Raw genomic sequence first — 26,365 nt, 5'->3', positions numbered from 1 at the left:
ATAAAAAATAAGAAAAAGGATCACCGAATTTCATGTTCCGGTTACAACTTCCCCAGATCCCCACCCACGCGCCCGAGAAAAGACGCGCTGCGAGTAATTAAATTAACAACCTAACCGCGTCGAAACGCCGTCGTTTGTTTCGCTTCGTTTTTCGTCTCAGCGATCGATCGAATTTTTTTCTTCTCCGATTCTAGGGCTTTCAGACCTTCACGATCTTCGCGGCCTTCACGACGGGATTCTCCCTCGCGATGACCTCTCTCCCGGCTGCCTTGTAGTCGTAGGAGCAGTCGTGGCGATCGGTGTACCGGTGCTCAGCGCAAAAGAGGTCACCGCACCGACAACGAAATCCGGTCAGCCCGACGCGCCGCCGGCATCCCGAGCACCTGTTCACCGCGCGCTTCGGCTCCGATGCCGCCGTCCGGTCCGCGCTCGCAGCGTCCTCCTGCGGAAGCGAGCGCTTGGGCGAACGCGACGACGTGGCCGGAGCGACAGCGTCGAAGAATCTAGAAGGCTCGGAAATCGAAGTTGCAGCGGCGGCGGTTGTGGTGGCGCAGGGCGTGATTGGTTCCGGGACCTTGAAGTCGGTGTCGTTTTTCTCCGCCTTCTGAGCCATGATTCTGTGTTTTGGTGAGAAGGACGAAAATAGAAGAAGAAGAAGAGAGAGAGAAAGAGATAGACTATTGAGATGGGAACGAGAGAGAGAGAGAAAAAAAGGATTTGTAAAAGAAAGAGACGAGAGGTTGGTAATGAAAGCAGAGATAGAATATGGACGTCGTAGAGACGCGTATGGAAAGGAAACTTTTTTTTTTTTTTTCATTCATTGTCTCTGCAGTGATGCAATTACCAACTTCTCCACTACTTTTTTTTTTCTTCAAATAAATAATTTATGTACACAATTAAATACTGTTATTATTTTTTCTTCAACATTAATTATTTTATAAAAGGAGTAAATTTGAAGAAAAAAATTAGAAAGTTGGGTTTTCATTCTTTTAACTACGTTGCTACGAGAAAGGAAACGCTGAAGGACTTGTTTGGCCTAATGAAGTAACATACTTATTTGGGAGATGGATTAATCCAAACATCTTCACCCCAACACCAAACTGAAGAGGAAAACTGAATAAAACACTTCACAAAAAAGTGATTTTGTTTGGGACTTGTTTTTAATGCCAAACATGCACTGAAACTATAAAATTTGTTTGTCTACGATGCATATTTTATATTTTCCATTATTGTAATAATAACAGTAACAAAATAATATTTTTTACATGACAAGGAACATATTTTGAATGATTAAATTGATAGATTAAATTTCTCTTCACAGTCAATATAATAGAGTAAAATAATTAAAAATCATGATAAAAAGGACATATTTTAAGAAGATTATGGTATATTATTACTAATATTAACTTTGCAACAAAGGGTAAAATAGGAAAATGAGGGTAAAAAAAGGTGAGCTGGGCGTGACAAGAAGGAAGAAGCTAGCCGCCAAATCTGACCCTTGTTTTCTCAGAGGTCATTTTCGTCCATATTGTCAATGACACGTGTGAGTCACACGCTTGTTGCCCGATTCAACTTTACCACTCGCTTCTGGCACGTGTCACAGTGCCACCCATTTTAGTGAAAGGGATGTGAGCGTGCCGTGTTTTTCTCATTACGTGAGAGACTCTGACCCTTGGGTTTATTCAGAGACGAGAGGTTAAAAAAAATGAAGAAAAATTTTATTTATAGAATATATTTGTGTTTTATTCAGAGATTGGTAAAAGTGTATTATTCAAGTTTGATGTAAAATAGAAGTGTTCTTTCGTTATTTGGTTGGGTAAAAGTATTTTAGTGTAAAATTTGATGCTTAATGTGAGTTTGTTAACTCATCAAGACGTCTAAATAATCGGTTTGATGATTAATATTTCACATAGGAAGTGCTTTATAAGTTTTAAAATAATCTTGTGGTTCACACTGGAAGTTATACTGATAATATTACTATTGTCGTGTTGTTCATAACTACAACAGTTTACAATTTTGATGTTAATTTTTATTACACAGAAATTTAAGTAAAGGAGCGGATGCAGAAACATGAAAATTAAATACTCTGTAATTAAAATAATCATATTCTTATAGCATTTAATACAGACATCTAATTTTACGTGACAATAATTGTAACCATAACCATATATATATATATATATATATATATATATATGTTGAATCTAACTACCTAATGTCAAACAAAAGAAGAAAAAGACAAAAGGAGACTTATTTTGAGGAAAAAAGGAAAGGCTTTTTCTGATGCATTGTAAACGTGTTCATGACCCCATTAGTTCAATGTTGGTGGCTTGGTTGAGTAGGATCCGAGGTGAAGAAGAAAAAGGTATAATAATATACCGCTACTGCTACAACCATTTCTGATTTTATGCCATCCACCATCCATGGCACCTTCCAAAATTGTCAAGATCAAATCTTTTCCATCAATTTTTCATTTAACTAATCACGTAACTTTATGTTCAACGAGAGCACTGTATTTTCATTTTTTGTGTGCACAGTGTACTGCTCTTTCTTTAGAATCGTATCATTTAGTAAGTAACATTGAACATTTTCTATTAATGATAATTTCAATAACAACAAAATAAAGACACAAGAACCTGGTGAACATAGCAAGGCCATCCTTCCCCTGTCTTTCCTAAAGCCATGCAAACCAGCTGAGGTTCAAACCCTCAAAAGCACAAAATTCTGACAACATTCCAGTCACCTTCACAAGTTATGAAGCCAATTCAAAGAACATTACTTGTATTGTATCAGTTTACGAAATTCACGAGTTGATGTCATCTCCAGGAAAAAATACATGTAGCATGACTTACATTGGCTTGCATGTCTGACAGTAAGCTTCAAAAGACAATTTCATTCATATATAAAGTGAGGATTTTTTTTTAAACATTGAACCAGCCTTAGGCACTGTCAGTTACATTTGCTGAATCAATATTCATGGGTTGGGTTTTCTTGTAGCCGCTAATTTCATCCTTGTAACGTTGTTTATCTTCACGTGCTTTTGCCTCGTATGGTTCCTTCTCTTCCGCTGTGCATTCAGTAGGTATAACAATACTCAGTTTAGTTAATAAGCATAATAAAGTTCAGATCATGAATTAGACATGGTGGAGCTGCATGAAATGTAACAATTGCCAACATTGCATACCTGACATTTTTTTCCATTTCTCTCCAAGTACTCTTCCCACATCCGTAAATGAGATTCCGGGGTTTGTTTTCTTGAGATTCTGTCAAAAAAATTACACTAATTTTAGCAAAATATTATGTAAAGAGAAGTCAATTATGCCATGGACATAGCCGATTATGTTCAAGAAATCACATAATCGATTATGCACGTGGGATTTTGAGCTTCAAAGTTCATTGATGTTTCAGGCATGTATAAGACTAGGAACAGAACACACCTCTCTTTCCAATTTAGAAAAGAACATGAAACCGGACATTGCCCTCTTGGGTGCATTTGGGTCTTTTTTCTTCTTCTGTTTTTTCTTTTTTCCATCTTCATCATCTTTTGGTTTCTTTTTAGAAGTAGATGCCTTAGGTGGCAGGTCCTTCTTTATTTCCTTCTTGGCTGGCTTCTGAAAATTTGCCATCATTAAGGTATCAGACACACCATACATAGATTAAGAGTTGAGAAGTATTACAAAGGTAACAAAGGCAAAAAAGAAAACCACGTGCCTCTTTCTCCTCGCCACTTTTACTGGCATCAGAATCATCTCCCCCAGAATCATCAGTAGGAGAACCTTCATCATCCTTGTCAGCAACAAAATCTGAATCCTGTAAACATTTAGCACCGTTTAATGAAATATAGAAACAAGACTAGAAAACCCTGCCACAGAAAGCTCCCAAAGACCAATGTTGAGCAACTTGAGTAGAGTCCTCCAGCCTGAATATATATGTACATAAGCACAAAACAAACACAAACACATTCACACAACAGAAGTCAAAACATAAAACACAAGAAATAGAAAATTAGAATAGGCGAAAGGTCAGCTGCAAAATAAGCTCAAGAATTGCAAAAACTGAAATGTAAGCTCCGAGTTCACTGAAGTTTTTTCATGCCCCAACGATACTCAGATGTTGGTCAACATAAATAAATGTTGCCTCCTTGATTTCTAAAACTAGAACACAAATTTACTAAATGCTACACATGAACTAACGATAAGGATGCAGGTAAGAAAATATCTGTTTGATCACCTCCTCATCACTTTCATCGTCACCAGCTGCATTTTTTATTCGCTCAAGATGTGGATCAACAGCATCATCATCGTCATTCTCCAGAACCTTCTTTATACCAGCAGTAGGTTGGCCATCTCCTAAGTTCATAATTTTCAAGCCCTTTGAACTGCATGTGCAGGTGAAAAGCAATTGTTGATACTTTATTTAACGATCAGTTGTAAGTAAAATTTGGCAATGAGCTAATATTTACCTAATAAATTCATACAAATTATGGTACTCATTTCTCTGGATATTACGGAAGAGATGCTCTTGTTCAGATTTTAGTCTGATAAGAAGGTCAAAATAATGCATATTGGAACCACCGGCAGCATGCCTCTCGAATTCCACATAGTCAATCTAATACGAAAGCAAAAAAGTAAAACCTAATTGTTTAAATATCAGATGCTATCAACCAGTAATTGATATGTGGTGAGGTGGTCTGCAAGCACAGTCCATTATACCTCTTCATGAAGAATAAGAGTCGGAGGCTTAGGTAGAAAGAAGAAGCTCTTCTCAAGGGGATACAGAATTCCATCTTCAGCTTTCAAAGATGATTTCACAGCATAACCATCCTGACAACTCCTAAATTTTCCAGGCTTAGTCACTTTGGCACCAGACAACCCACGTAATATTGTAGTGAATACTTCATGAATAAGGCCCTGGTTGCGAATTGAAAACGAAACGCGTCAGATACTGCATCATGTGATATGCGTGCCCAACAATTACTAACTTCTCACATCACTCAATCTTTGAAAATATGCAAAGCAAGATGTTCTTTTCCAATTTCCCCAGCAGTCCTTGAAGAACAGTATCTCAGGGGTTTATGTATGGACATATGAATCACTTACAAACAGTTTTAAGTAATACCTTGTAAGACAGCTCTAACTTGTCCTTGTACTTTGTGTTATAAAGATCTTCATTCATTGCCAATTCACTTTGGACAACATAATCAGATTCAAACTATATAGAAATGAGCGAAACAATGTTAAGTTCATAAACAAGTAAAATGAACATCATTTAAATTAGCAAATCATGAACCATTGAGAAGCAGCAATTACCTGCATCACAATATGAGGGTACAAAGTTTGTCCCTTCCGAATAGGGGGATCAAGACTAATAATGACAAAGGTATGTGGTTGATTAGACTACAGATTACACATGAAAATTTGTCACTACACTTAACAAGTCCAAAAAAGAATCAATTTAAAGACATGGCTGGCTGATGTAATTGACATTCTACTTGTCACTTAATATGAAAAAAAATATCAGTCCAATAAAAGTACATAATCAGGAAATGAACCTTAGGAAGTAAAAATAGGCGAACCACACTGCTATATTGGATTTTGAAATCATTAGCCTGTCCCTGAAGCCGCAAGAATGACATGTGTAACTCAACAATGTATCGTCCTCTACATAAAGGAACAAAGTTTTATTATTAATACTTAATTGGAAGGACAATGATACAAGTGGTATAAAAGACAACGAGCCCAAAAATACTTGAATATATGTATATGCCTTTAAAGACATTACCTTGGTGTAAGGATCGCAATACTCTCAAATGTAACAACAGCATCTTCACCTCCAGCACCAACATCAGCCATAGACATTATTCTGCTGCGGAAAACCTGATGCAGAAAAGACAAAATGTCATTTAACCTAAAAATTATTATAACGCTGGATCTGTTAAACTTTCACAAAGAAACTCACTTCAGCAGGAGGAGTTTTTTCATCGCCAACAAACTGGGTGTTGGAACTTGGTATATGGAAACTTATCTCCATCAGTGAATCTTTCTGACACATTAAACATGATTAAACCATAAAAAGAATGCACAATCATTGAAAATTAATTTGTTAAAATGCATGAAAACGTAGATATACCTCATTAGCTCCAGTTGTGTCATCCACGTGAAACTCCAAGATCACATCATTCTTCCCTTGAAGCTGAGTTTGAGAGACATCTGCTAGCGACACCTCAAAAGCTTGCTTTGAACCAACCATGAAAGCCAACATATTTCCTGAAATGGAAATAGAAAGATAAAAATTCACTATTCCACAAGTGGAGTAGTATAACTATAGAAATGGTCAAGTCGGTTTTATCATTATCAAACAAGTTGCCCAACCTAAAGAGAGACGATTTGATGACAGAAGAAAACAAGAATGGGATAAAGGTTCTCTATCAGCAGTCAACCACCATTACCACCCAAACACTAAACAACTTTCCTATGTTAACAATTTTTTTCCACTCAAAATTGCACTTAATATGATTACCAAAGCGGAGGTAGTGGTGCTTAAATATATTTGACACCTAGCATGTTTGGGAAAGCTTTTTATCTTCAGTTTCAGTTGTTTTTTATCTTCGGTAGTAAAACGCTTTTTTTCAAAAAGAAAAAAAATGTTGCTTCCATGAATCCAAAGTTTTGTAGCTTGTGATTATTTCAAATAGTCTTTTCCTTTAGATTCAAAGGAATATGTTTTTCTCATGTAAAGATTGATTTTTTGTTGTTGCAATAAACAAAATAAGTTGAAATCACTTTTCGACAAATTTACCCAAACAAAAAACTGGTTCTAACCACAATAGATTGTAACACTATGATTATTGAAACTATTTAATTTTTACTTAACACACCCTTAGAGTATAACAAAAAGAAAATAAACAACTGCAGACTGAGGAAGAAAAAAAGTAGCACGGCAGCACATAAGTTCTCAGCCTTTCTTCATATATGGAAAACATCCAGTACTATACAAGATAAATCAGTGCTCTCCAAATAAGAACTGGAAGATATCAACCGAATTTCTCGAAAATAGGAGAGCTTTATCCTTTGCTAAAATTTTACATACCATTTCTTCATGGGTGCTACTGAATATCAAACAGAATACAATGTCAAATTAACTTTTTCCCCAGACACTAAATTACCAAATTTACAGCCAGTAAGGATGACAGAGATGCTTAAGATATATATGACAAATCATGCAGAGAATATCAATTACAACAAATAAGTCAGTTCGTGTAATATAGCAAACCATTCAGATCAACTTCTCCCCAATTTCTTCCGCTAACAGAAAGCTGCTTCTCGCGCACTGTTATTCCACAAGTGCTCTGGAAAAAATTGGTCAAACTTACAACATCCTGCAAAAATGTATAAAATTACGACATAATAAGCACCATTTTATAGCAATTGAAGTCCTTCAGTATTTATATCTGCCTAAGTGTTAAAAAGCAACAAAATATAGGAAACCAAACCAAAGCTATGAACTCATTTTTGCACAACAAACGTAAATTCACATTCTGGAGGGGTAGAAGGAGTAACCTGATCACGAAATCCAGTGAACTTGTAGTACAACCCATCTTTAATTTGAACACCAAGTTGGTTAGTCTTTGGAACCTTCATCCATGTTACCCCCTCTATATCAGATTTATCAACTTCAATTAATTTACCACCGCCCTGTCTCTTCCATACTATTCCACCAGAGTGTAATTTCATCTGTCCTGGATTCTGCAACCCCATAACATGAGAAGAAGTGTCATACATCTCAACTGCCAATTTCAGTCTCATTCACAAATTCACTAGAAAAATCCAATTCTTCGACTCTAATTACTATGAACATTGAATTGAAAAACAACAAATTGTAACAACTTGACACGGAACATGCAGTGCAACAGAGTAGAGGCCGTGCAGATTCAGTCTCATCCAACCGAATACTACATAAACGGTACATATTACACATAAAAAATCAAATAATTTTTACGGTAGAAGATATAAAGTTTGGAACAAAAATAACTCAATCAATTTCATCATACTATACAAAGATTGTATCCAATCCAAACAGACCCATATTTAGAATAGGAACAATGTGGAAATTAAAAAGTTATAAATCATTGAATTCCTCCATTTTTCAAAACAATAAAATGAAACCTTCGTTCCATTTCATTCTAAAACATCCAAACAGCGCAATGGTACTTTTATTTCATTCCAATCCATCCCATTCCATTCTGCTCCATTTTATTTCATTCTATACCACTGACTCAAACATAATCACAGATTCTTGAGAACAGTTTTTTATAACTTGTTCCAAACACTGAACTTGCATTCCTGGGAACACTGTTGTAAGACTCACTAATTCAAACACAGCCATAGTTTCGGAGGAATACTTTTTCAAAACTTTTACCAAACATGTTGCATTCTCAAGCTCACATTCCGGGAAGTTTTTTTACATGGCTAGCTAATTCAAAGACAGTCATAGATTCATGGAAATATTTTATTATAACTTGCACCATACACGGAAAGCAGTAGCAAAACGAAGGTTAGAGGGATTACGGTGCCTCCACGGCCTCCAAGAGTGATGTTATTGAATTGATGAAGGTCCGTCATGGCTGAAAATCAACGAGAGTGACGAATTTCACAACTGAAAAGAAAAAGCACCTCAACGGCACGTGCACAACCACATCAGAATCGCCGTGTAAGTGAGAAAGAGACGTCAAATTGCTGAGAAAACAAAAACTGAAGACGAAAAATTCAGTGCACAAATTTGGAAGTAATGCAGCACGAAGAGATATATCAATTGATTAATTGATAGTGAAGAAACGAAAATCGGATAGTGAAATAAAAGACGGAAAATTGCTCACATGATTACTAAGGAGAAAAGTGTGAGGATGACGAAGTTTGTTTGTTGTTCTTGCAATCAGAAATTAGTTGAACACCGAATGTGATGCAGTGAGACGTGGAACACGCCAACAACAAGTTCTTCATTTCTCATAATATTTCTACCATATTATTTTATTTTAATAATTTCTAAATTAATATTTATATCAACTTTAATAAATCAAATATTAAAATATAGATTATAGCATATTTATTTACACGAATTAAATTTATATATAGTAATTTAAACGTTTCTCCTGACATTTTTTATTAGTTTTTTTAGTCAATTTACACGAAGTAAATAAAGATAAAGTATGTGATTAATTTTGTAAAAATTAGAGGATACAAAAAATAAATAAAATTCAACATCACAAGTAAAATAAAAAAAGGCAACATATATTTATTTATTTATTCTGAATAATAAGAAAATCAGGTGAATTTGGAAGCCACTGCAATTCCCACGCCAACGGCAACACCAAAAACGCACAGCAGAGAAACCACACGAGCCCTAGCGAAGAGCGCGTCCAACTGCTTCGCGGTTTGGAGCGTGAGCGTGAGGATCTGCAACCTCCCTTGCTCCTCCATTTTCCTGAAGAAGACAACCGGCTTCAGCGCGCGCCGCAGCATGAACGCCACCGAGAATGGAAACGCGAACGCCGCAAGACTCTGCACCGACACTTCCGTTAAGGGGTTCGATTTCGTCAGGTACGTGATCCACGCGCCGAGAGCGAGGTGAACAAGACCCAATGCAGCGAGCATGTGGCTTAGCCTGTACATGTTCCTCATCATGGTTTCCAGAACCACACGCGTCTCGGTCGCGAGCGGGGAGAGGTCTCGTTCCACTGTGGGGCCTTCGATCTCCTGGTGCTTGAAGTTTGGGTTTTGGCTTGGGTACGGGCTTTGGGCTTGGGCTTGGGCTTGGGCTTGATCTGGGGTTGACTTGCGGGCTTCATCGGAGTCTGAAGATGAAGAAGACGAGGAAAATTGCTTTGATGAGAGAAAGGTGAAGGGGATGAAAGGAGAGAATGGATTTTGGGAGGGTTTGAAAATTGAGAAATTAGGGTTTTGGGAAAACGGAGTGATTGAAGAAGATGAAGAAAAACGACAGGATTTTAGGAGCGAGGAGGTTAACGTTGACCTTAGTCTTCGCGAAATTATGGCGGCCATTGGCGTAAGAAGGAAGCAGAATTACGAGACTGTGTAATGGGTGAAAGTGGAAAACTGAAAAACAAAATGTTCTTCTGGTCTTCTGAATTTCGTTTTCTTCCAACAACAGTGAAGATAAACAGTAGCAAGTGGATTAATTACATTTTAAAAATGTTTAAAATTAATGAAAATTATTTATTTAATTGCTAAAAGTTAGTTTTCTGAAGTGTTAAGACAACTAAGTAAAAATTAATTAGAGTATATATATATATATTTCCATACTAGTCAAAATTACAAAAATATTATATAAGGGAATCTCCTTTTGCACCACCATAAGTTTCTTCCACCCTCCAAAATGTTCATTTTACCATATTTTCTATTAAATGACAATGAGAGTTGTTGTAACGACGCATATAGTAGGTGGTTTTGAGTTTTACATTTTTTATTTATGGCTTTTAGAGGTTGTGAATTTTTGGTTTGGTGTTCTTTCTAAAATGTGAAATTTGAAAGCTTCCTAAATTTTATAATTTAAAAGTTTTCTGGATTGTGTGTTGTATAAATGAGATAAATGTTCTTTTAAATTAAAATTGTACTTTACATTAATTATGATTTATTATTTTTTATTACCAATTATGTTATTATTACTTTATTATTTAAGTGAACATCTATAATTAATTCATATAGAAAGATCATTTTTATCCCTAAATCATTAATTATTAAATTTTTATCAATTATGATTCTACTAAAATGAAATATATATTTGGTTTTGTATGACATTAAAACAATTATAAGTTTACTAAAAGAAAAATATAAGATGAAAAAAAGTAGAAAAAATTATAAATATTTAAAAGTAAAAGAAAATAAGTGAAATATCACATATTTTAATACACATTTTATAAATTAACAATATTAAAGTTTGTATTTTCTTAAAAGGCAAAATAATAATAACTTTAAAGAATTTTAGAAAAGAAAGTACACTTATAAACATTAAAAAGAAAAAAATAGGAAAAAAGATAAAAGAAATATTAAAAGTAAAAAAATACAAAATAGTTTCATAATTGTAAATCACATAAATAAACATATTATTAAAATACATAAATATGACTATCACTACCGCATTCATTTGGCATGAATCATGATAATAAATTTCAAGATTCAATTGTGTTTTTTCTATTATTATTTAAATTAAGGAGTTAAGATGTATAGTTAAAAATAAATCTAAGAAACATATGAATAATATTGTTTTTGATATGAAATTTTTTAATATAGATTAGTTTTATTTATGTTGAAATTTTTCTAGCTGACTCAAGGTGAATACTGACAATATAGATAGGATTATCCTGATTTAACTCGATGTGTTGATATTTTTAGAAAAAAATAAAGTGAATATATGAGTAATTTTTAAGCGGTTTTAAAGGTGTAGACTTCTATTTATGCTAAGTTTGTAAGGTCATTTATGCTTTGGAACATGCTTGGAGGAAGAACTTTGAGAGGCTTTGGTTGGAGTGTGATTCTTCTTCAGTTTGTCATGATTTTTTGATCAACAAGTGATTCCTTAGAATCTTAGAAGGAGATAATGTCGGTGTTTGCATTTTTGTAAGCATATGTAATATAGTTTCTCATGTTTTTCATGAAAAAAACTATTGTGCTGATAAGTTAGCTAATTTAGTTTTGATTCATAGAAAACAATATATGTGGTTTAATGTTTTACTATCATGCATTTATTTAGATTTTTTTCATAGTATAGTCTGCCTATGTTTCATGAAGTTTAATTTTTATCATGAGTTTGATGTGGTCTTTCATACTTTGTATTCTTTTATTATTTTTTTAATAAATTTTATGTAAAGATAAATGATTAACGGATTTTGAAGTGTTAGTACATTTGAGATATCAAAGTTTCTAATAAGGTCTAATATTACCTTATTGAAAAATACATAAATAAAAATAGATTTGTTTAAAATTACCAATTAAATTTGAACAATATTTTAAAACTACACTAATTAAAAGAAAGAATCAAATTAAATTAAACATGAATATGAAATTAAATATCAAATTAAATCAAATATGAAATTAAATGTTAATTTAAATACAAAATTAAATCAAATATAAAATTATGAAATTAAATATTAAATTAAGTTATTAAATAATTTACATAAATTAATTATATTATATAATATAGTTAATTGATGGAAGCATTAATGTTGTTTTAAATGGAATTATAAAATTTAACCCTAAATTATATATTACAATATTATAATTATTCCACAATATCACTGTTCTCCTGTTATTTCGATTGTCTTTTGGATTCATGTTGCTATCTTTTTTATTAGTTTATCTTAGATAGATCAAAACAATGTTCAATCTTCAGTCTAAGAAAGATGAGTACACGTAGAAAACACTTTGATACTAAAATTAGTTTTATATCATGTTCTCGAACAAGTAATTATCAAATCAAAGGAATATGAACATTTTACCTCACCACTCCTTCTATTTATAAGGTTACATTATGGGCTTTACACTATTCACAAATTAATTAGTGCATAATCACATCCTAATTATATTTAATATTGTTCATGCACTTTCAATCATCTATTTTGTCCTCTAATCTTGTTTTATGTTGTGAAGTAAGCACCCATCAATTGTAGAAAAAGTTATGCACCAAACAAGTAACATAAGTCAAAGTTGTTAATAACTTATACCATGAGAATCTTACCTTAAAAATCGTTCTATATACATATCTTCAACCAAAGATCCCAATGGTCAAAGTAAAGAAATATGTGTCTAGAACCAACTATTGAAGTCTCAACCGGATCTGATGGTTAATGAAGTGGGAACCTATATTTTTTCAAAATGACAAAATGTAAGAATTTGGCTAGCGTCCAATGCTGGTAAATGGCGCTCAAAGTTAGCAAGACAGTGAATCACTATCCAGAAGGCACCCAACGGTGAAGGGGTGGTGCTCAACACCACGCATGCAGTGTCTTATGGTTTGATCTCTAGACATGCTAGTTCCCCAACGATGGAAAGGTATCGCCCAACAGTGGTCGTGACAATACCCTAAAATCACCTAAATATAGGTCCAAAATCCCACATGCCTTAACCCCAACCAAAACAATTCAAACCCAACACACTAAATATACATTTTACGACACCCATTCATGCAAATCAAAGCTCATAATTTCAAACAAGACTAGCTTCTCTCACCTCAAAGGAACCCTAAGTTCTTCAATACCTTCCCATGACTCCAACTCTGAGAGAACCTAACTACAACAACAAGATCAAATTAATGATATGTGGACATGACTAGACTCACCAACATGCACAAAATTCGCGAGAGTAGAAATAACCTACATACAACTCAAAAAAAGGCTAAGAAAATGAAGATCATAACTTAGGTTTTATAAAATAAAGTTGAAAATTATAAAATAAGGTTGAAAAAAACTTATTTTATTTAATATTTCAATTGGTGGGTTTTTGTAAAGTTCAAATGACTCCAATTACAACATTTGCTTAAAGAGAATTGAGATTTGAATTAGTTATAAAAATAAAAATAGAGATTGGAAGGTAAGGTTTGTAATGAATTTCATGTGCATTTCTTTTAAGGTTATGTATCGTAAAGGATATTTAGGTGTTTTCACAATTTATATTATATTTTTATTTGATATATTATATTTAACTAATAAAATATAATAGTTTTACTTTTAGTAGAAAAAATAATAATTTAGTATTGATAGGTAATATAACATGATAATCTAATGCTTCCTAAAATAAAGATAAAACATTTTTTAATATATATATATATATATATATATATATATATATATATATATATAATCACTAATTTGGTATAATTGTTTTTAAAACTTTTAAATAAATAATATATGTAAATTAATAATCAATTTAAGTCTAATTTAATTTTATATTTGAAACAGTCAATTAGTTAAAAATCGCGATAAATTAAAAAAATGAAATTGAAAATTTTAGATTAAAAAAAAAGTTTAGTTAATGCTTTTTAAATCTAGAGTTGTCTTTCTCTTAGTAAATGTATAAAAACCAACGTTTTGTGTGCTAATCATAATAATTTTGAGACATTCTCAAAACAAGAAAATGTCCCAACAACAAATTTGTCACTTTCTGTGCTAACTTGTCTTGGCGTACTCTTTAAGTAAATCTTTAATAAAATTCAATCATAATAATAACTTAGCACTACACTAACGTTAAACACAAGTTATTAAATATTAAATAATGAATTACTAAATAGCCTTAAACATTTTAACAACTAAATATCTTCATTTAGTTAACTTTTTTCTCAAAAATTTAAATATGTATGTTTTTTCTCCAAACCCTTGTAAAAAATGTACTTTAGACTAAAATTAAATTATAATTTATTCCGTTCCTCAACTTAATGAAAATCAAGTAATTTATAAAGATTGGGACGAAATTTAATTTAAAATTAAAACATAATTTTTTTATAATAGTTTAAGAAAAAGTATATATTTAATCTATTTCTAAATATGCATACTAGATTTATTTTTCGTAAACTCCAAACCATTATTGGTATATAGTCACCTTAAAATTGTAAACAATTTTAAACTTAAATATGTATATATCATCAACTACATTTATTATTATTTTTAGAACATATAGATGAAATTTGGATTGTCCATAAAATATTTTCTCAAACCCAAATTAAGAATATAAAAGGTGTGGCAAAGAGGTGAAATATGTGGTTAAGATAATATCTAAAAGAGAAAGAAAGAAAAAAAAGGTAAGAAAATTCATGTCAACATCCAATTGCAATGAACATGAACAGTGAAAGAAGGATTAAACACCATACGTGTCACTTTCAACTATAACTTTCTATGAGTGCATAGAAAAGCTGAATTTGTAGCCGTAATGAGAGAAAGACAATGGAAGAAAGCAAAGGAAGAGTGTGTGTAACAGGAGGAACAGGTTTCATCGGTTCATGGATTATCAAGACCCTCCTTCAAGACGGTTACTCTGTTAACACCACTGTTAGACACAATCCAGGTAATAATACAAAAGCTACTCACATGCTAAATTTTTTCCAGAATCACAACAACATTCTCTTTCTCCATCATAAACTTTTTATGTTATAGATTTTCAAATCAAAGTCTACATTGTTCTTAGTTGTTTTCTGAACTTAATTTGACCATATATACTGAATATTCATATTGATTCCTTGATAACCTTATGGTGTGACTTACATGCTAGATGTTAGAGATCCCACGTTGATTTGATTAGACATAAAAAGAAGTTTATGATATACAAGTGAATTAGACTTGTATATTATAAACTAGTTTTATAGGGTAGAATTAGACTTAAAAGTTCATTTCTTAATATGATATTACTGTCTGAGATGACACGAGAGAATATGTTAGAGATTTTGTATCGATATCGATTAAAGATAAAACAAATTGGTTTTGTTAGGTTAAGTTAGACTTAAAGTTCCTTAGCACTAAACATTGCTGATTGAATGGTGGGAAAATTTTAGTTGTTTTTGGCATTTAATTTCAAGGATTTGTGCATGTGATTTGTGTGGAAATTGATATTTAGTATGTTTCTGACATGTTCCTTTTGGAACTGACAAAGAAACAACATGTTTGGTTGATTTGAGTAAGCTTGCCTCCAATGTAAAAGAAACAACAACACTCTTAATCTCTAGAAGGTTCTTCATCTGATTTGATTCATCAAACCAAAGCTGCAATTTTGATGTTTAAAACAAAGCAGAACAGAAGAAAGATGTTAGCTTTCTTACCAGCTTACCAGGAGCATCTCAAAGGCTACAAATTCTGAGTGCTGATCTGAGCAATCCAGAAAGCTTCAGTGCAGCCATTGAAGGGTGTGTTGGAGTGTTTCATGTTGCTACCCCAGTTGACTTTGGACAGAGAGAAGCAGAAGAAGTAGTGACCAAAAGATCCATTGATGGTGCACTTGGCATTTTGAAGGCATGCCTGAACTGCAAGAGTGTGAAGAGAGTTGTTTACACCTCTAGTGCCTCTGCTGTGATTTATAGTGGCAAAGAAGAACAAGTGATGGATGAAAGCTCTTGGACTGACGTAGATCTTCTCAGAGCTTCAAAGCCATTTGCATGGTCTTATGCAGTTTCAAAGACATTGACAGAGAAGGCAGTGCTTGAATTTGGAGAACAAAATGCCTTGGATGTTGTGACTCTAATTCCATCTTTTTTTTTGGATCCTTCATTATTCCAAAGCTTCCTGGCTCGGTTCATGCTTCATTGAAATTTGCATGTGGTTAGTGATGCAATTTGATTCTCTTATTTATGTAACAGTGTGTTATTTTCTGTGATTGTTCATGTCATAGTTAAGAAAATGGTTAACTATGCATTTAGTCCTTAAACTTGTGAAATTAGAACTCGCTCTTTTCTCAAACTTTGATATAATTTGGTTCCTAAACTTTAAAAATGAATGAATATCATCTATTTTTTAAGTTTGAGGACTAAAATGTATTAAAGTTTTCGATATAAATGAATTTCAGTTCTGTATCTAAGTTTAGGGACTAAAAACATTTTTATCTTTAAGAAAATGTAAATATATAATAGGAAATTTTTGCAGGAGAAGAAACTACATTTGGTTCCCTCCTTGAGGTAGCTATGGTACATGTGGATGATGTGGCTAGAGCACATATATTTCTACTGGAGAATCAAAATCCAAAAGGGAGGTATAATTGTTCAAAATGTTTGGTTACTTATGAAAGGATCTCTGAACTTGTTTCTGCCAAATACCAAGAATTTAAGCCAAAGACAGTAGAGTGAGTTTCTGTTAAACTTCATGCTGTAACACATTTAACATTCTTCTTGATTTGAGTGTTTGGCTTTTCTTTGATTTCATTGCAACAAGTATTTGGCTAGTTGTTTATTTCTTGTAGCTGTTTCAGCAAAATGGAAGGTACAAAGATACCAGATTTATCATCAAAGAAGCTCACAGATGCTGGATTTGTGTTCAAGTATGGAGTTGAGGAGATGCTTGATGATGCAATTCAATGCTGCAAGGAAAAAGGGATATCTCTTAAGGAATAATATGTAACCTTGTTTATGTCATGTATGAGGATGGATATCCATAAAATGAGACAAAAATGATCCATCTGAAAAGTGGTTCATGTTTGGACATTATGCTTTTGGGACCATAATATGATCTGTGTAGTATTGCTTTAATTTTGACAAATTTATGATCATATGTTTCATAGAAGTGCTAGAGTTGTGGCGTTTTCAAAGAGGCTTGCAAGATGAACATCTTTTTGTGGGAAAATAATATATTTTATATTAAGAAAAACATGTTTTGTAGAAGAACACTAGAATGTTTTTTCTTTAAATAATATGTGGTATTATATTTTCTCTTATACTACTTAAATAGTCTTTGCAAAACATTTTTTCTACACTAATATTATTTTTTAAAAAATAGTATAAAAAGTGAGAGTCCCACGTCAATTAGAGATAAGGTTATAATTATAGTATATAAACGAGTGCAAATCTCATGTTACAAATTTGTTTTGTGGGTTAACATGATATAAGAAATCAGGTTAGAATCTATCATAATGATGTTTGTTAGACATATTGTTCCACCTGTTAATTTTTGGTTTTTAAATTTTATTTTCAAAATTGCTTGGTAAAAGAAAAAAACTGGTTAAAACAAATTGGGATATTTTAAATTATATATAAAATGAGAGAATATTTTGGTGATACAAAGTTTGGGATATTTGGCATCTCATGTGTCGTTTTCTGTTGCAAGTGGCAATGACAACAATCCAACACTGTCATCACTCTTTGCCCTCAGAAACACAATCCTTCTGAACTCTTAAGAAGAGCACACTTTTTTCTGCTGGTTACTTCCCTCCTTCATTTCTTACATCTGCCAAGTAAAATCAAAAGGGTGAATCTGAATGGTTGTTTTTGCTCTCACTTTCTGTCAAAGCTCACTTTTTTGCAAGCCATCATTTCAGATCAGGTGCTGCTCACAGTCTCAGAATATAGCAGGCACATCGCATACTCAAACAAAGAAAAAGTGTTTGAGATGCAACACCCTTTACTCAGATCAAGATAATTCTCCTCTTTCTTGCTCCTTCCACGGCCACACCAATGGTATATGCAATATGTAAATCACTTTCTTTTGTTATGCAGAAGAATTAGGACAAAAGACTTACATTCAGATCCCTTTGGTGTTTTTTTTATACTTATCTCCGGTTAGAATTAACTTTTTAACTTGATTAACTGTGTAATCAAGGTTTACACTAAAGACCATTGTGTGTTTTGAAGTAAATCTTCGTATCTAATTAAGAAATAACAACAACTAGAAATAAGATGAATTTATAGTAATATACAGGTGAAAGCAAACCTCATTTTACAAGCTGGTTTGTAGAGTTAAGTTAAACATGATACTAAAATCATAAGTTAGAGTTTATCCTAACAAGATTTATTGTTTATTAATTTTATTATGTCACTAGGAGATTTGTTGTTTGTTACATCTATCATATTCGATGAAATCTCATTATGTTGATTTTATAGAGTTGAGTAAGAATTAATATCTAATTGTTAAGAAACTGTGTTTAAGTTGTGTTTCTAAAATTATGATAGGTTTACCTGATCATTATTACCTGTGTAATGTTGTAGGAGATAAAGGTCTATTTTCATTGGCTCCACCACACCAAGGAATTGATGGGGATTGGAGTGAAAAATCTGGAGTAATTGTGTACAAATGGAATGAGAAGAATAACAGACCAAACACTGGGCGTGGCAATTGGAAGAAAAGATGGAGTTGCTGTGCTGAGTATGATGAGAATGCTCCACCTTGTAGACGTGGCTACCATGTTTCCTATGATGATGGTTTCACCTTGTATTAGCTACTAATTTTGACTGATACATCATTTATGTTTTACTAAAATTCTTGTTTTCATTCCTATCAGACATGGCCAATACCAGTAATTATAGGTAACCCTTTTCTTGGCAACACTCATTTGCATCATCAATCATTTTCTCCATTCCATAGGTGAACAAGAATCCTGCATCTATTAGCTTCTTTGAAGATAAATCTGGTATCTTGATACCTTCAATCTGTTTCAACGAGCTACAAGAAGAAATTATCAGATATTCGTTGCAGATTGTTGAGATCAGCACTCAGAATTTGAAGCCTTTGGGGTGCTCCTGGTAAGCTGGTAAGAAAGCTCAAATCTTTCCTGTGTTCTGCTTTACATTAAAGTAAACAATTTTAAACAAAGTGAACAGACAAATTCTTGCTTTCACTGATCAAAAACTTTTGTGCATGTTTGGTTAATATGAAACTTTTGAACATGTTACAGATGCAAGAATCTTGTAAAACATCAACAGAAGTTACAGAACCAACCAAGTATGATGATATCAATAAATTTCAAAAGTGTGTAATAAATGATAAGTGGGATAGGTTATAACATGACCCTGATACATAATAAAAGTTTACTTTAAATCTAACTCAATCCCAACTAACCAGCTTGAGGATGAGAATTGTATCTACTTATAAACTATGAATTGATCTTATCTCTATGAATTGATCTTATCTCTAGTCGACGTGAAACTTCCAACATAGATTAAATTTAGATTTTATTGATGATGTATTTCTTTTCCAAACCTCATCTCGATAAACTCAACCTGAACTAATAAAACCAGTTATTATTATTTGCTTTCTTCCATTTTCTTATGCTTTTTCTCTTCCTCCTGACATTAATGGATAAGCAATATCATAGTGTTTGATAACTACACTCTTAGTCCCCACCACACAGTATTTCGTAAATAAACAAGAGGTTGTCTACTTCTAAATCTTGTCATTTCAAATTTATTAGATTAATTTTTTTAAACAATGTATATAATATTTAACCTCACAAATTATATCTCTAATTCTAAATTTGATTTTTAATTTTAAAACACAAACTTGTGTGCTATTTTTTCTTCATCATGGACATTATTATTGTTATCATATTATCAGTACCTTACAAACATACCTTTAAAGTAAGTTAACATGATCAAGAATTTTAAGACTATAAACAAAAGGATGAAAATTAATTTAAAAAAAAAAAGAATTTAATGGAAAACTAAAAACATTAAAACTTACTGCAAAAACTATGTTGAGTGGGCCATTATATGTTAAAATATTATTTTATTGTTAACAATTTAATTTGGCTTTTATATTTTGATTGCTAAAAACGATTTAATTAATTATTCCAACCGTTTGTAGTATTTAAAATTAATATTCATTTGTATAATTTAATATTACTGAAAACACAGGGATATGTGTTCAATTTTTTTATAATAAAAAATAATAAATTTATTATTATTATAAAATTAAATATATATTATTTTTATAATTTTATTGTAAATAATTTTCGTTTATTTTATAGGCAGTTTTATAATAATAAAATGATTAAGTTTAAAAAAAAGGTTCAAATTAAAAAAATGTTAAATTTAAAGAAACTGTAAAAATTGATAAAAATAATTATTTTAATTTGAATTTTTTTTATTTAAAAGATAAATTTGAAAAGCAAAGAAACAAAAGGAAAAATCTATTATTGTATAAGTAGGGATAATTATTATTATACAATTTACTATATAATTGGTATTATATATTTTATATTTATGTAACATCTAATTTTAATAGTAAATATTACTAAAATAAAATATTACATATATGATAGTAGAATCATTATAAGAAAACAAACCTATAAAAGACAAGATCTACACCTATACAATCATCTGACTTTCCAACGGTTTCACCCTCACATCTTGTTAGAGCAACGATAAAAAAAACGTCTCCCTAAATTCACACCATTAAGGTGATCATCGCAAAACAGAAAACATACAAAGATAGACAACATAAAAATAAGGGTAAGCTAGTGGTAAAACAATTTATTATAATACAATTTACACATATAATAAACATACATCATAATCATATCACAATAGTTGGCTTGACTCGTCTGAATATAGTATGAATGTCGAACTATGGTGGTTCATGCACTTCTGGTGGCCTCTACTACTCTACAAAGCCCTTGCAATTGGGTTTCACCCTTACCACCACACACAAGGCTAGCCCTCAAACGCTCTTTTACCAACTGGAGAAAGGCCCATCATGTTAAGATCTCCTGCTACTCTCCACGACATAAACATCTTTCTCTACTTGAGTTTGGATTATTGAGAGTGTCAGGATAAACCACCAATACAAAGCTTCAACCATTCATACAAATAACACCACAGGGCATCACCATGTATCCTCTCCGCGAGGATCATGAAATTACGTCCATCAATACCACTCACAAATAATCATTCACATATTCCTCATCATCATAACCATCTCATAATCATACATACATATACTTCACACACACATTGCATACTAACATATAAAACTTTGATCATACTTCAAAGGACCATAAATAACCAGAAACACCCTTACAAGTCATCAGAAGTCACATAATAGCACAATTTTATTTATGGCATCTTGATGCCCACATTTAGGTAAGGAAAACAGCTTGGAACTCCTCACCAACAGCTCCAGAAGGGTTCAAAGCCCCCAAAATGACCTAAGAACATCCAAAACTCATATCTAAAACCCTGAAAACTCTCCAAAACAGTTGCAATGGCGCCCAGGGGCTGGCGCTCAGAGCTGGCACCTCTGGAAACGGGCACTTTGCGCCTTGTTTAGGCGCTATCAGAAAACTCCAACCCTTTTTAGCCCACTTCGTACACTTCTCCCACAACTTTGAAAGGTTTCCATGACCTTCTAAACACTATGAAACTTTAGAAATTACATCTCTAACTCAAATTGACCATCTGAAACCTAATTCACTCACTCTAACTCGTCCAAACTTGGTTCTATACCTTTCCTATCAGATTTGTACAACTTAAAAGCTTAAAAAGTGATAAATGACTTTATGACAGACCCAAATGTCTCAAACAAGCTTACAAACCTAGCTTCACAATTTCACCACTCAAAACTCCACTTTTACACCAAAAACCCTTTTAAAACTTCAACTATGAACCACCTCTTTGCTACACATTCGTATTCCATGATCTAACCCTTCTAACAAGTCCCAAATTATCTCATGACAGCTCCTAGACAGTTATTTTCTCACTTTCGCCCCTTTTTCTCAAACTCACCCATGAAAACCCCTCTTTTAGCCTTAAAACTCAAGAATTTGACCACCACTCACCCAAACACTTAAATTCAGTATTTCAACCTCTAAACCACTTCATCACACTCAATCATGACAGTATCACGCATTACAATCACACGATTCCAATTGTCCTCAACATCATACTATCAAAATCATCAATTAAACATACATAGTATACACACAATTGTACCAATTTCTTAAAGTCATCTATAATTCATAGAGATACAAATTTTATAATATAGCCATAAACTAAAGTAAGAATTCTAACTTCCCTTACCTCACAATAAGTTGTCTAACTCAAAGAACGTTCTACCAATTGCTTGAAACACAAAGAATCTTTAGAAGATCCTACGAAACACCGAAGGATGATCGGACATAGTCCTTATAACCTTAATTTATCCAAGGATGAAAAGGAAAACAGAAAGGCTACATGTAAAGGAGAATTCTTAGACAGAATCACAGATTGAAATCGAACAAAAACAAGGGTAGAAACTTACTAGCTCTATGACAGAAATTGATTGGCTAGAAATGTAGACCTCGTCGTCATGATCGATTAGACACCTTCTAATCGTGAAAGAGATGACTCAAGAGTCAGAACTCTAAGAGAAAAGGTAAAAAACTCTAGAAAAGTGGTTTCTAGAGGGATGATACATTTTAAAATAATGAAACTCGTTTATAACAAAATTATTTATAAATAACCCATTTAATATTAAAATAACTGAGTCTCATTATTTTTAAACTACCACCACTTTTAATATACCATTTTTTGGGATTTTACAGTTTCTATCTAAAATTAAATAAAATCATGAAAAACAAAATAAATGTATGCTATGATTGTTGCATACAAGTATTCTCTATTTACTTCTATAACCTTAATGAAAGTATATTTTGAAAATCTCGACTTATTTCCAATTAAAAAGTAAAGGTGTAGATTGAGTTTATGGATCTAGATAAACATATACCACACAAACATCACTTTTGGGGGTTAATTTATTTGATGTTATGTTTGTTAGTAATTGTTATTTAAATTCTGTTTTGCATTTAAATTGTTTTGTTTTCTGATTCCATAAATTTAGGTCATGTTGACCAGAGATATAGGAGGCTAATAGTTTAGCTCCTTAATTTTAGGAAACCACCCACACTTCACGCATGGAGTGGGTAGGATGTTTGCTTCTGCATATTTCTTTAAATAGTTGTAGTTCATTTTTACAAAGGGTGAAATAAGAAGCATCTGTTTCAGAAATCTTATTTACCTGTGTCAGTTAACAATATGGTATCAAAGCTCCATAACAGGGGCCTGAACCAGAAATTCTGAGTGAGTTGGGTGGTGAGTTGAGTGATACACCGAGGGTTTTTAAATCAAAATTGGGTAGAGAGTGAGTGGAACAATCATTTGGAAGAATGGCTGATTCAAAGTATGCACAACCTGCAATTCCTAAATTTGATGGACACTATGATCATTGGGCAAAACTCATGGAGAATTTCCTTCGATCAAAGGAATATTGGCATTTGGTGGATCATGGAGTAAAGGTTGTTCCAGACAAAACTATTGCATCAGAGGCAGAAATTAAAGTCATGGAGGAGCAGAAACTTAAGGATTTAAAGATAAAAAACTATCTCTATCAAGCCATAAATAGAGAAATTTTGGATACCATTCTCAATGATGAAACGTCAAAAAATATATGGGATTCCATGAAGCAGAAGTTTCAAGGTTCAACACGAGTCAAACGTGCTCAACTACAAGCCCTACGCAAAGAGTTTGAAATGCTACAGATGAAGGAGGAAGAATCTGTAAATTCTTATTTTGCCAGAACATTCAAGATTGCCAAAAGCATGAAAGCTGTTGGAGAAAGTATGCAAGAAAGTGTCATAACTGCAAAAATCCTGCAGTCTATGACAATTCAATTCAATTATGTGGTGTGCTCCATTGAAGAATCAAATAACTTGGATTTCATGACAATAGACGAACTACAAAGTAGTCTATTAGTTCATGAACAAAGAATGATACTTCCAACAACTGAAGAATAGGTTATGCAAACCCTAGTAGATGACAGAAGTGGAAGAGGAAGAGGAAGAGGAAGAGGAAGAGGAAGAAGTAGAGGGGGATTTCGAGGTAGAGGAAGAGGAAGACAATCATTCAACAAGGCCGAAGTTGAATGCTTCAAGTGTCATAAGTTTGGACATTTTCAATATGAATGTCCTTTGTGGGAAAAGAAGGCACATTATGCTGAAATGGAGGAACAAGAGGAACAAGAGGAAGAGGTCCTACTGATGACCTCGGTAGAATGTAAAGAAGGAAAGAAAGATAAATGGTTCTTAGACTCAGGATGCAGTAACCACATGAGTGGTAACAAGGAGTGGTTCTCAACACTAGATGAGAATTTTAAACACAAAGTAAAGCTGGGAAATGATACCCACATAGCTGTGAAGGGAAAAGGAAGTGTTCGAATGATGGTGAATGGAATTATACATGTTATTACACATGTATACTATGTTCCAGAACTCAAGAATAACCTATTGAGTATAGGGCAACTGCAAGAAAAGGGCTTAAGCATCACAATTCAGAACAATAAGTGCAATATTGTTCATTCAGAAAAAGGGTTGATTTTTGAGGTACATATGAGTGCAAACAGGATGTTTTCTTTGACAACAATCATGAAAGGGGAACCAACAGCAATCATAAAAGGGGAACCGACAACCTGTTTTCAGACAAATGAAGAAGACAACTCCCAACTCTGGCATAATAGACTAGAGCATTTAAGTTATGATGGCTTAAAAACTCTTGTCACTAAGCAAATGGTGACTGGACTATCAACAATCACAACCCCTAAGGAGCTCTGTGTACATTGCTTGGCTGGAAAACAACACAGAAATTCAATATCAAAAAAATGTATGTGGCGAACGTCTAAACGGCTACCAGCTGGTTCATGCAGATTTATGTGGACCCATTCAGCCAACATCCAGTAGTAATAAGAGATATATCCTAAGTTTTATTGATGACTTATCACGTAAAACTTGGGTGTATTTCTTAAAGGAAAAATCTGAAAATTTCTCTTTCTTTAGAGATTTCAAAACTTTTGTGGAAAAGGAAGCAGGAGAAAGCATCATCTGCTTAAGAACTGACAGGGAAGGTGAATTTTCCTCAAAAATATTTGATGAATTTTGTAGAAGTGAAGGGATAAGGAGACAGTTGACTACTGCCTATACTCCCCAACAGAATGGGGTTGCTGAAAGAAAGAACCGAACCATCATGAACATGGTTCGTTCAATGTTAATTGGAAGGCAAGTTCCAAAGATTTTCTGGCCAGAAGCAACCAAGTGGTGTGTCCATATTCTTAATAGAAGCCCTACAACAGTAGTGCAGGATCAAACCCCTGAAGAAGCATGGAGTGGAGTGAAACCAGTATTTGGTTGCTTAGCCCATGTTCACACACCAGATCAACAAAGAATCAAGTTAGATGAAAAAAGTAAGCCATGTGTTTTATTTGGAGTTAGTGATGAGTCTAAGACATATAGACTATTTGATCCTATCAACAAAAAAATTATTATCAGCAAAGATGTAATTTTTGAAGAATATAAGGGCTGGAACTAGGAGCAGAATAAAACAACAGACCAGAGTTGGAAATGGGAGCAGAATAAGACTGTAGACCAGCAGAAAAATATTGAAAAAGATGAGCATGAAGAAAGCACTGAAAATCAACTTGAAGATGAATCAGAAAATGAGGAGCAGCAGGGGACAAATTCACACAATGCTGGAACAGATAGCTGGAATGAATCTCATACTCCAATACCTGAGATTCAAATTGAAGGGAGGGAAAGAAGGCAAAGAAGAAAACCCATATGGATGGCAGATTATGAAATAGGAGAAAGTGCTATGATTGTAACAGAAAATGATCCAGTAACAGTTGAAGAAGCTCTTAAAAGTAAGAAGTGGAGAGATGCAATGGTGAAAGAGATGGAAGCAATAGAAAGAAATCAAACATGGGAATTGACTGATGCACCAACAGGAGCAAAACCTATTGGAGTAAAATGGGTATTCAAGACCAAACTTAGAGAAAATGGAGAAATTGATAAGTGTAAAGCAAGGTTAGTAGCAAAAGGCTATGCACAACACTATGGAGTGGATTATACAGAAGTATTTGCACCAGTTG

General features: G+C 33.1%; 4 protein-coding genes and 2 pseudogenes across 6 annotated transcripts; 3 read left to right on the top strand and 3 right to left on the bottom strand.

Moving 5' to 3' along the window:
• Positions 1-3: 3 nt before the first annotated feature.
• Positions 4-657, bottom strand: LOC148193152 (zinc finger A20 and AN1 domain-containing stress-associated protein 5 pseudogene; annotated as a pseudogene).
• Positions 658-2,289: 1,632 nt separating this feature from the next.
• Positions 2,290-8,988, bottom strand: LOC124844317 (FACT complex subunit SSRP1-like). 2 transcript variants are annotated; one of them, XM_088098998.1, is made up of 17 exons: positions 8,876-8,988; positions 8,568-8,750; positions 7,560-7,745; positions 7,273-7,378; positions 6,130-6,266; positions 5,959-6,042; positions 5,782-5,876; positions 5,552-5,660; positions 5,310-5,396; positions 5,119-5,211; positions 4,713-4,910; positions 4,463-4,608; positions 4,231-4,378; positions 3,712-3,810; positions 3,438-3,611; positions 3,185-3,263; positions 2,290-3,067 (listed from the first exon to the last, which is right to left on the bottom strand). In XM_088098998.1, the coding sequence occupies exons 2-17, from the start codon at positions 8,619-8,621 to the stop codon at positions 2,940-2,942; spliced, it is 1,923 nt and encodes a 640-aa protein (XP_087955124.1). In that variant the 5' UTR covers positions 8,622-8,750; positions 8,876-8,988; the 3' UTR covers positions 2,290-2,939. The 2 variants fall into 2 exon arrangements, with proteins under 2 accessions (XP_087955124.1, XP_047177185.2); XM_047321229.2 differs by having other exon boundaries at positions 8,568-8,655; positions 8,876-8,973.
• A 205-nt stretch (positions 8,989-9,193) lies between these two features.
• On the bottom strand, positions 9,194-10,262 carry LOC124844328 (uncharacterized). Its single transcript, XM_047321241.2, has one exon. It carries the CDS (start codon positions 10,056-10,058, stop codon positions 9,321-9,323), a length of 738 nt encoding a protein of 245 aa, XP_047177197.2. The 5' UTR covers positions 10,059-10,262; the 3' UTR covers positions 9,194-9,320.
• A 4,646-nt stretch (positions 10,263-14,908) lies between these two features.
• Positions 14,909-17,232, top strand: LOC124844323 (vestitone reductase-like; annotated as a pseudogene).
• A 591-nt stretch (positions 17,233-17,823) lies between these two features.
• Positions 17,824-19,614, top strand: LOC124844324 (uncharacterized). Of its 2 annotated transcripts, XR_015782007.1 has the most exons (3): positions 17,824-18,156; positions 18,685-19,226; positions 19,371-19,614. XR_015782007.1 is itself a non-coding variant. In XM_047321238.2 (2 exons), exons 1-2 carry the CDS (start codon positions 17,958-17,960, stop codon positions 18,912-18,914), a joined length of 429 nt encoding a protein of 142 aa, XP_047177194.1. In that variant the 5' UTR covers positions 17,824-17,957; the 3' UTR covers positions 18,915-19,614. The 2 variants fall into 2 exon arrangements, 1 of the variants encoding a protein (XP_047177194.1); XM_047321238.2 differs by having other exon boundaries at positions 18,685-19,614.
• A 4,001-nt stretch (positions 19,615-23,615) lies between these two features.
• LOC148193151 (uncharacterized) lies at positions 23,616-24,242 on the top strand. The gene has a single exon (XM_088099367.1). It carries the CDS (start codon positions 23,616-23,618, stop codon positions 24,240-24,242), a length of 627 nt encoding a protein of 208 aa, XP_087955493.1.
• Positions 24,243-26,365: the final 2,123 nt, after the last annotated feature.

Source organism: Vigna umbellata, chromosome 9, assembly GCF_029865625.1.
Source record: "Vigna umbellata cultivar VRB3 chromosome 9, Vumbellata_1.0, whole genome shotgun sequence".
NCBI lineage: Eukaryota > Viridiplantae > Streptophyta > Magnoliopsida > Fabales > Fabaceae > Vigna > Vigna umbellata.
The sequence above is the reverse complement of the archived record's forward strand: the minus strand, read 5'-3'. Positions and strand labels throughout refer to the sequence as shown.

Bases quoted from the DNA above. Each gene is read 5' to 3' on its own strand.
- LOC124844317 (XM_088098998.1), bottom strand. From the start codon at position 8,621: ATGACGGACCTTCATCAATTCAATAACATCACTCTTGGAGGCCGTGGA. The intron at 5,212-5,309 runs GTAATTGCTGCT...ATTTCTATATAG, and splicing joins ACCCTCATATTGTGATGCAG to TTTGAATCTGATTATGTTGT. The intron at 3,612-3,711 runs GCACGTGGTTTT...GCAAATTTTCAG, and splicing joins AAAGTGGCGAGGAGAAAGAG to AAGCCAGCCAAGAAGGAAAT.
- LOC124844328 (XM_047321241.2), bottom strand. From the start codon at position 10,058: ATGGCCGCCATAATTTCGCGAAGACTAAGGTCAACGTTAACCTCCTCG.
- LOC124844324 (XM_047321238.2), top strand. From the start codon at position 17,958: ATGGTTGTTTTTGCTCTCACTTTCTGTCAAAGCTCACTTTTTTGCAAG. The intron at 18,157-18,684 runs GTATATGCAATA...GTAATGTTGTAG, and splicing joins CTTCCACGGCCACACCAATG to GAGATAAAGGTCTATTTTCA.
- LOC148193151 (XM_088099367.1), top strand. From the start codon at position 23,616: ATGGCTGATTCAAAGTATGCACAACCTGCAATTCCTAAATTTGATGGA.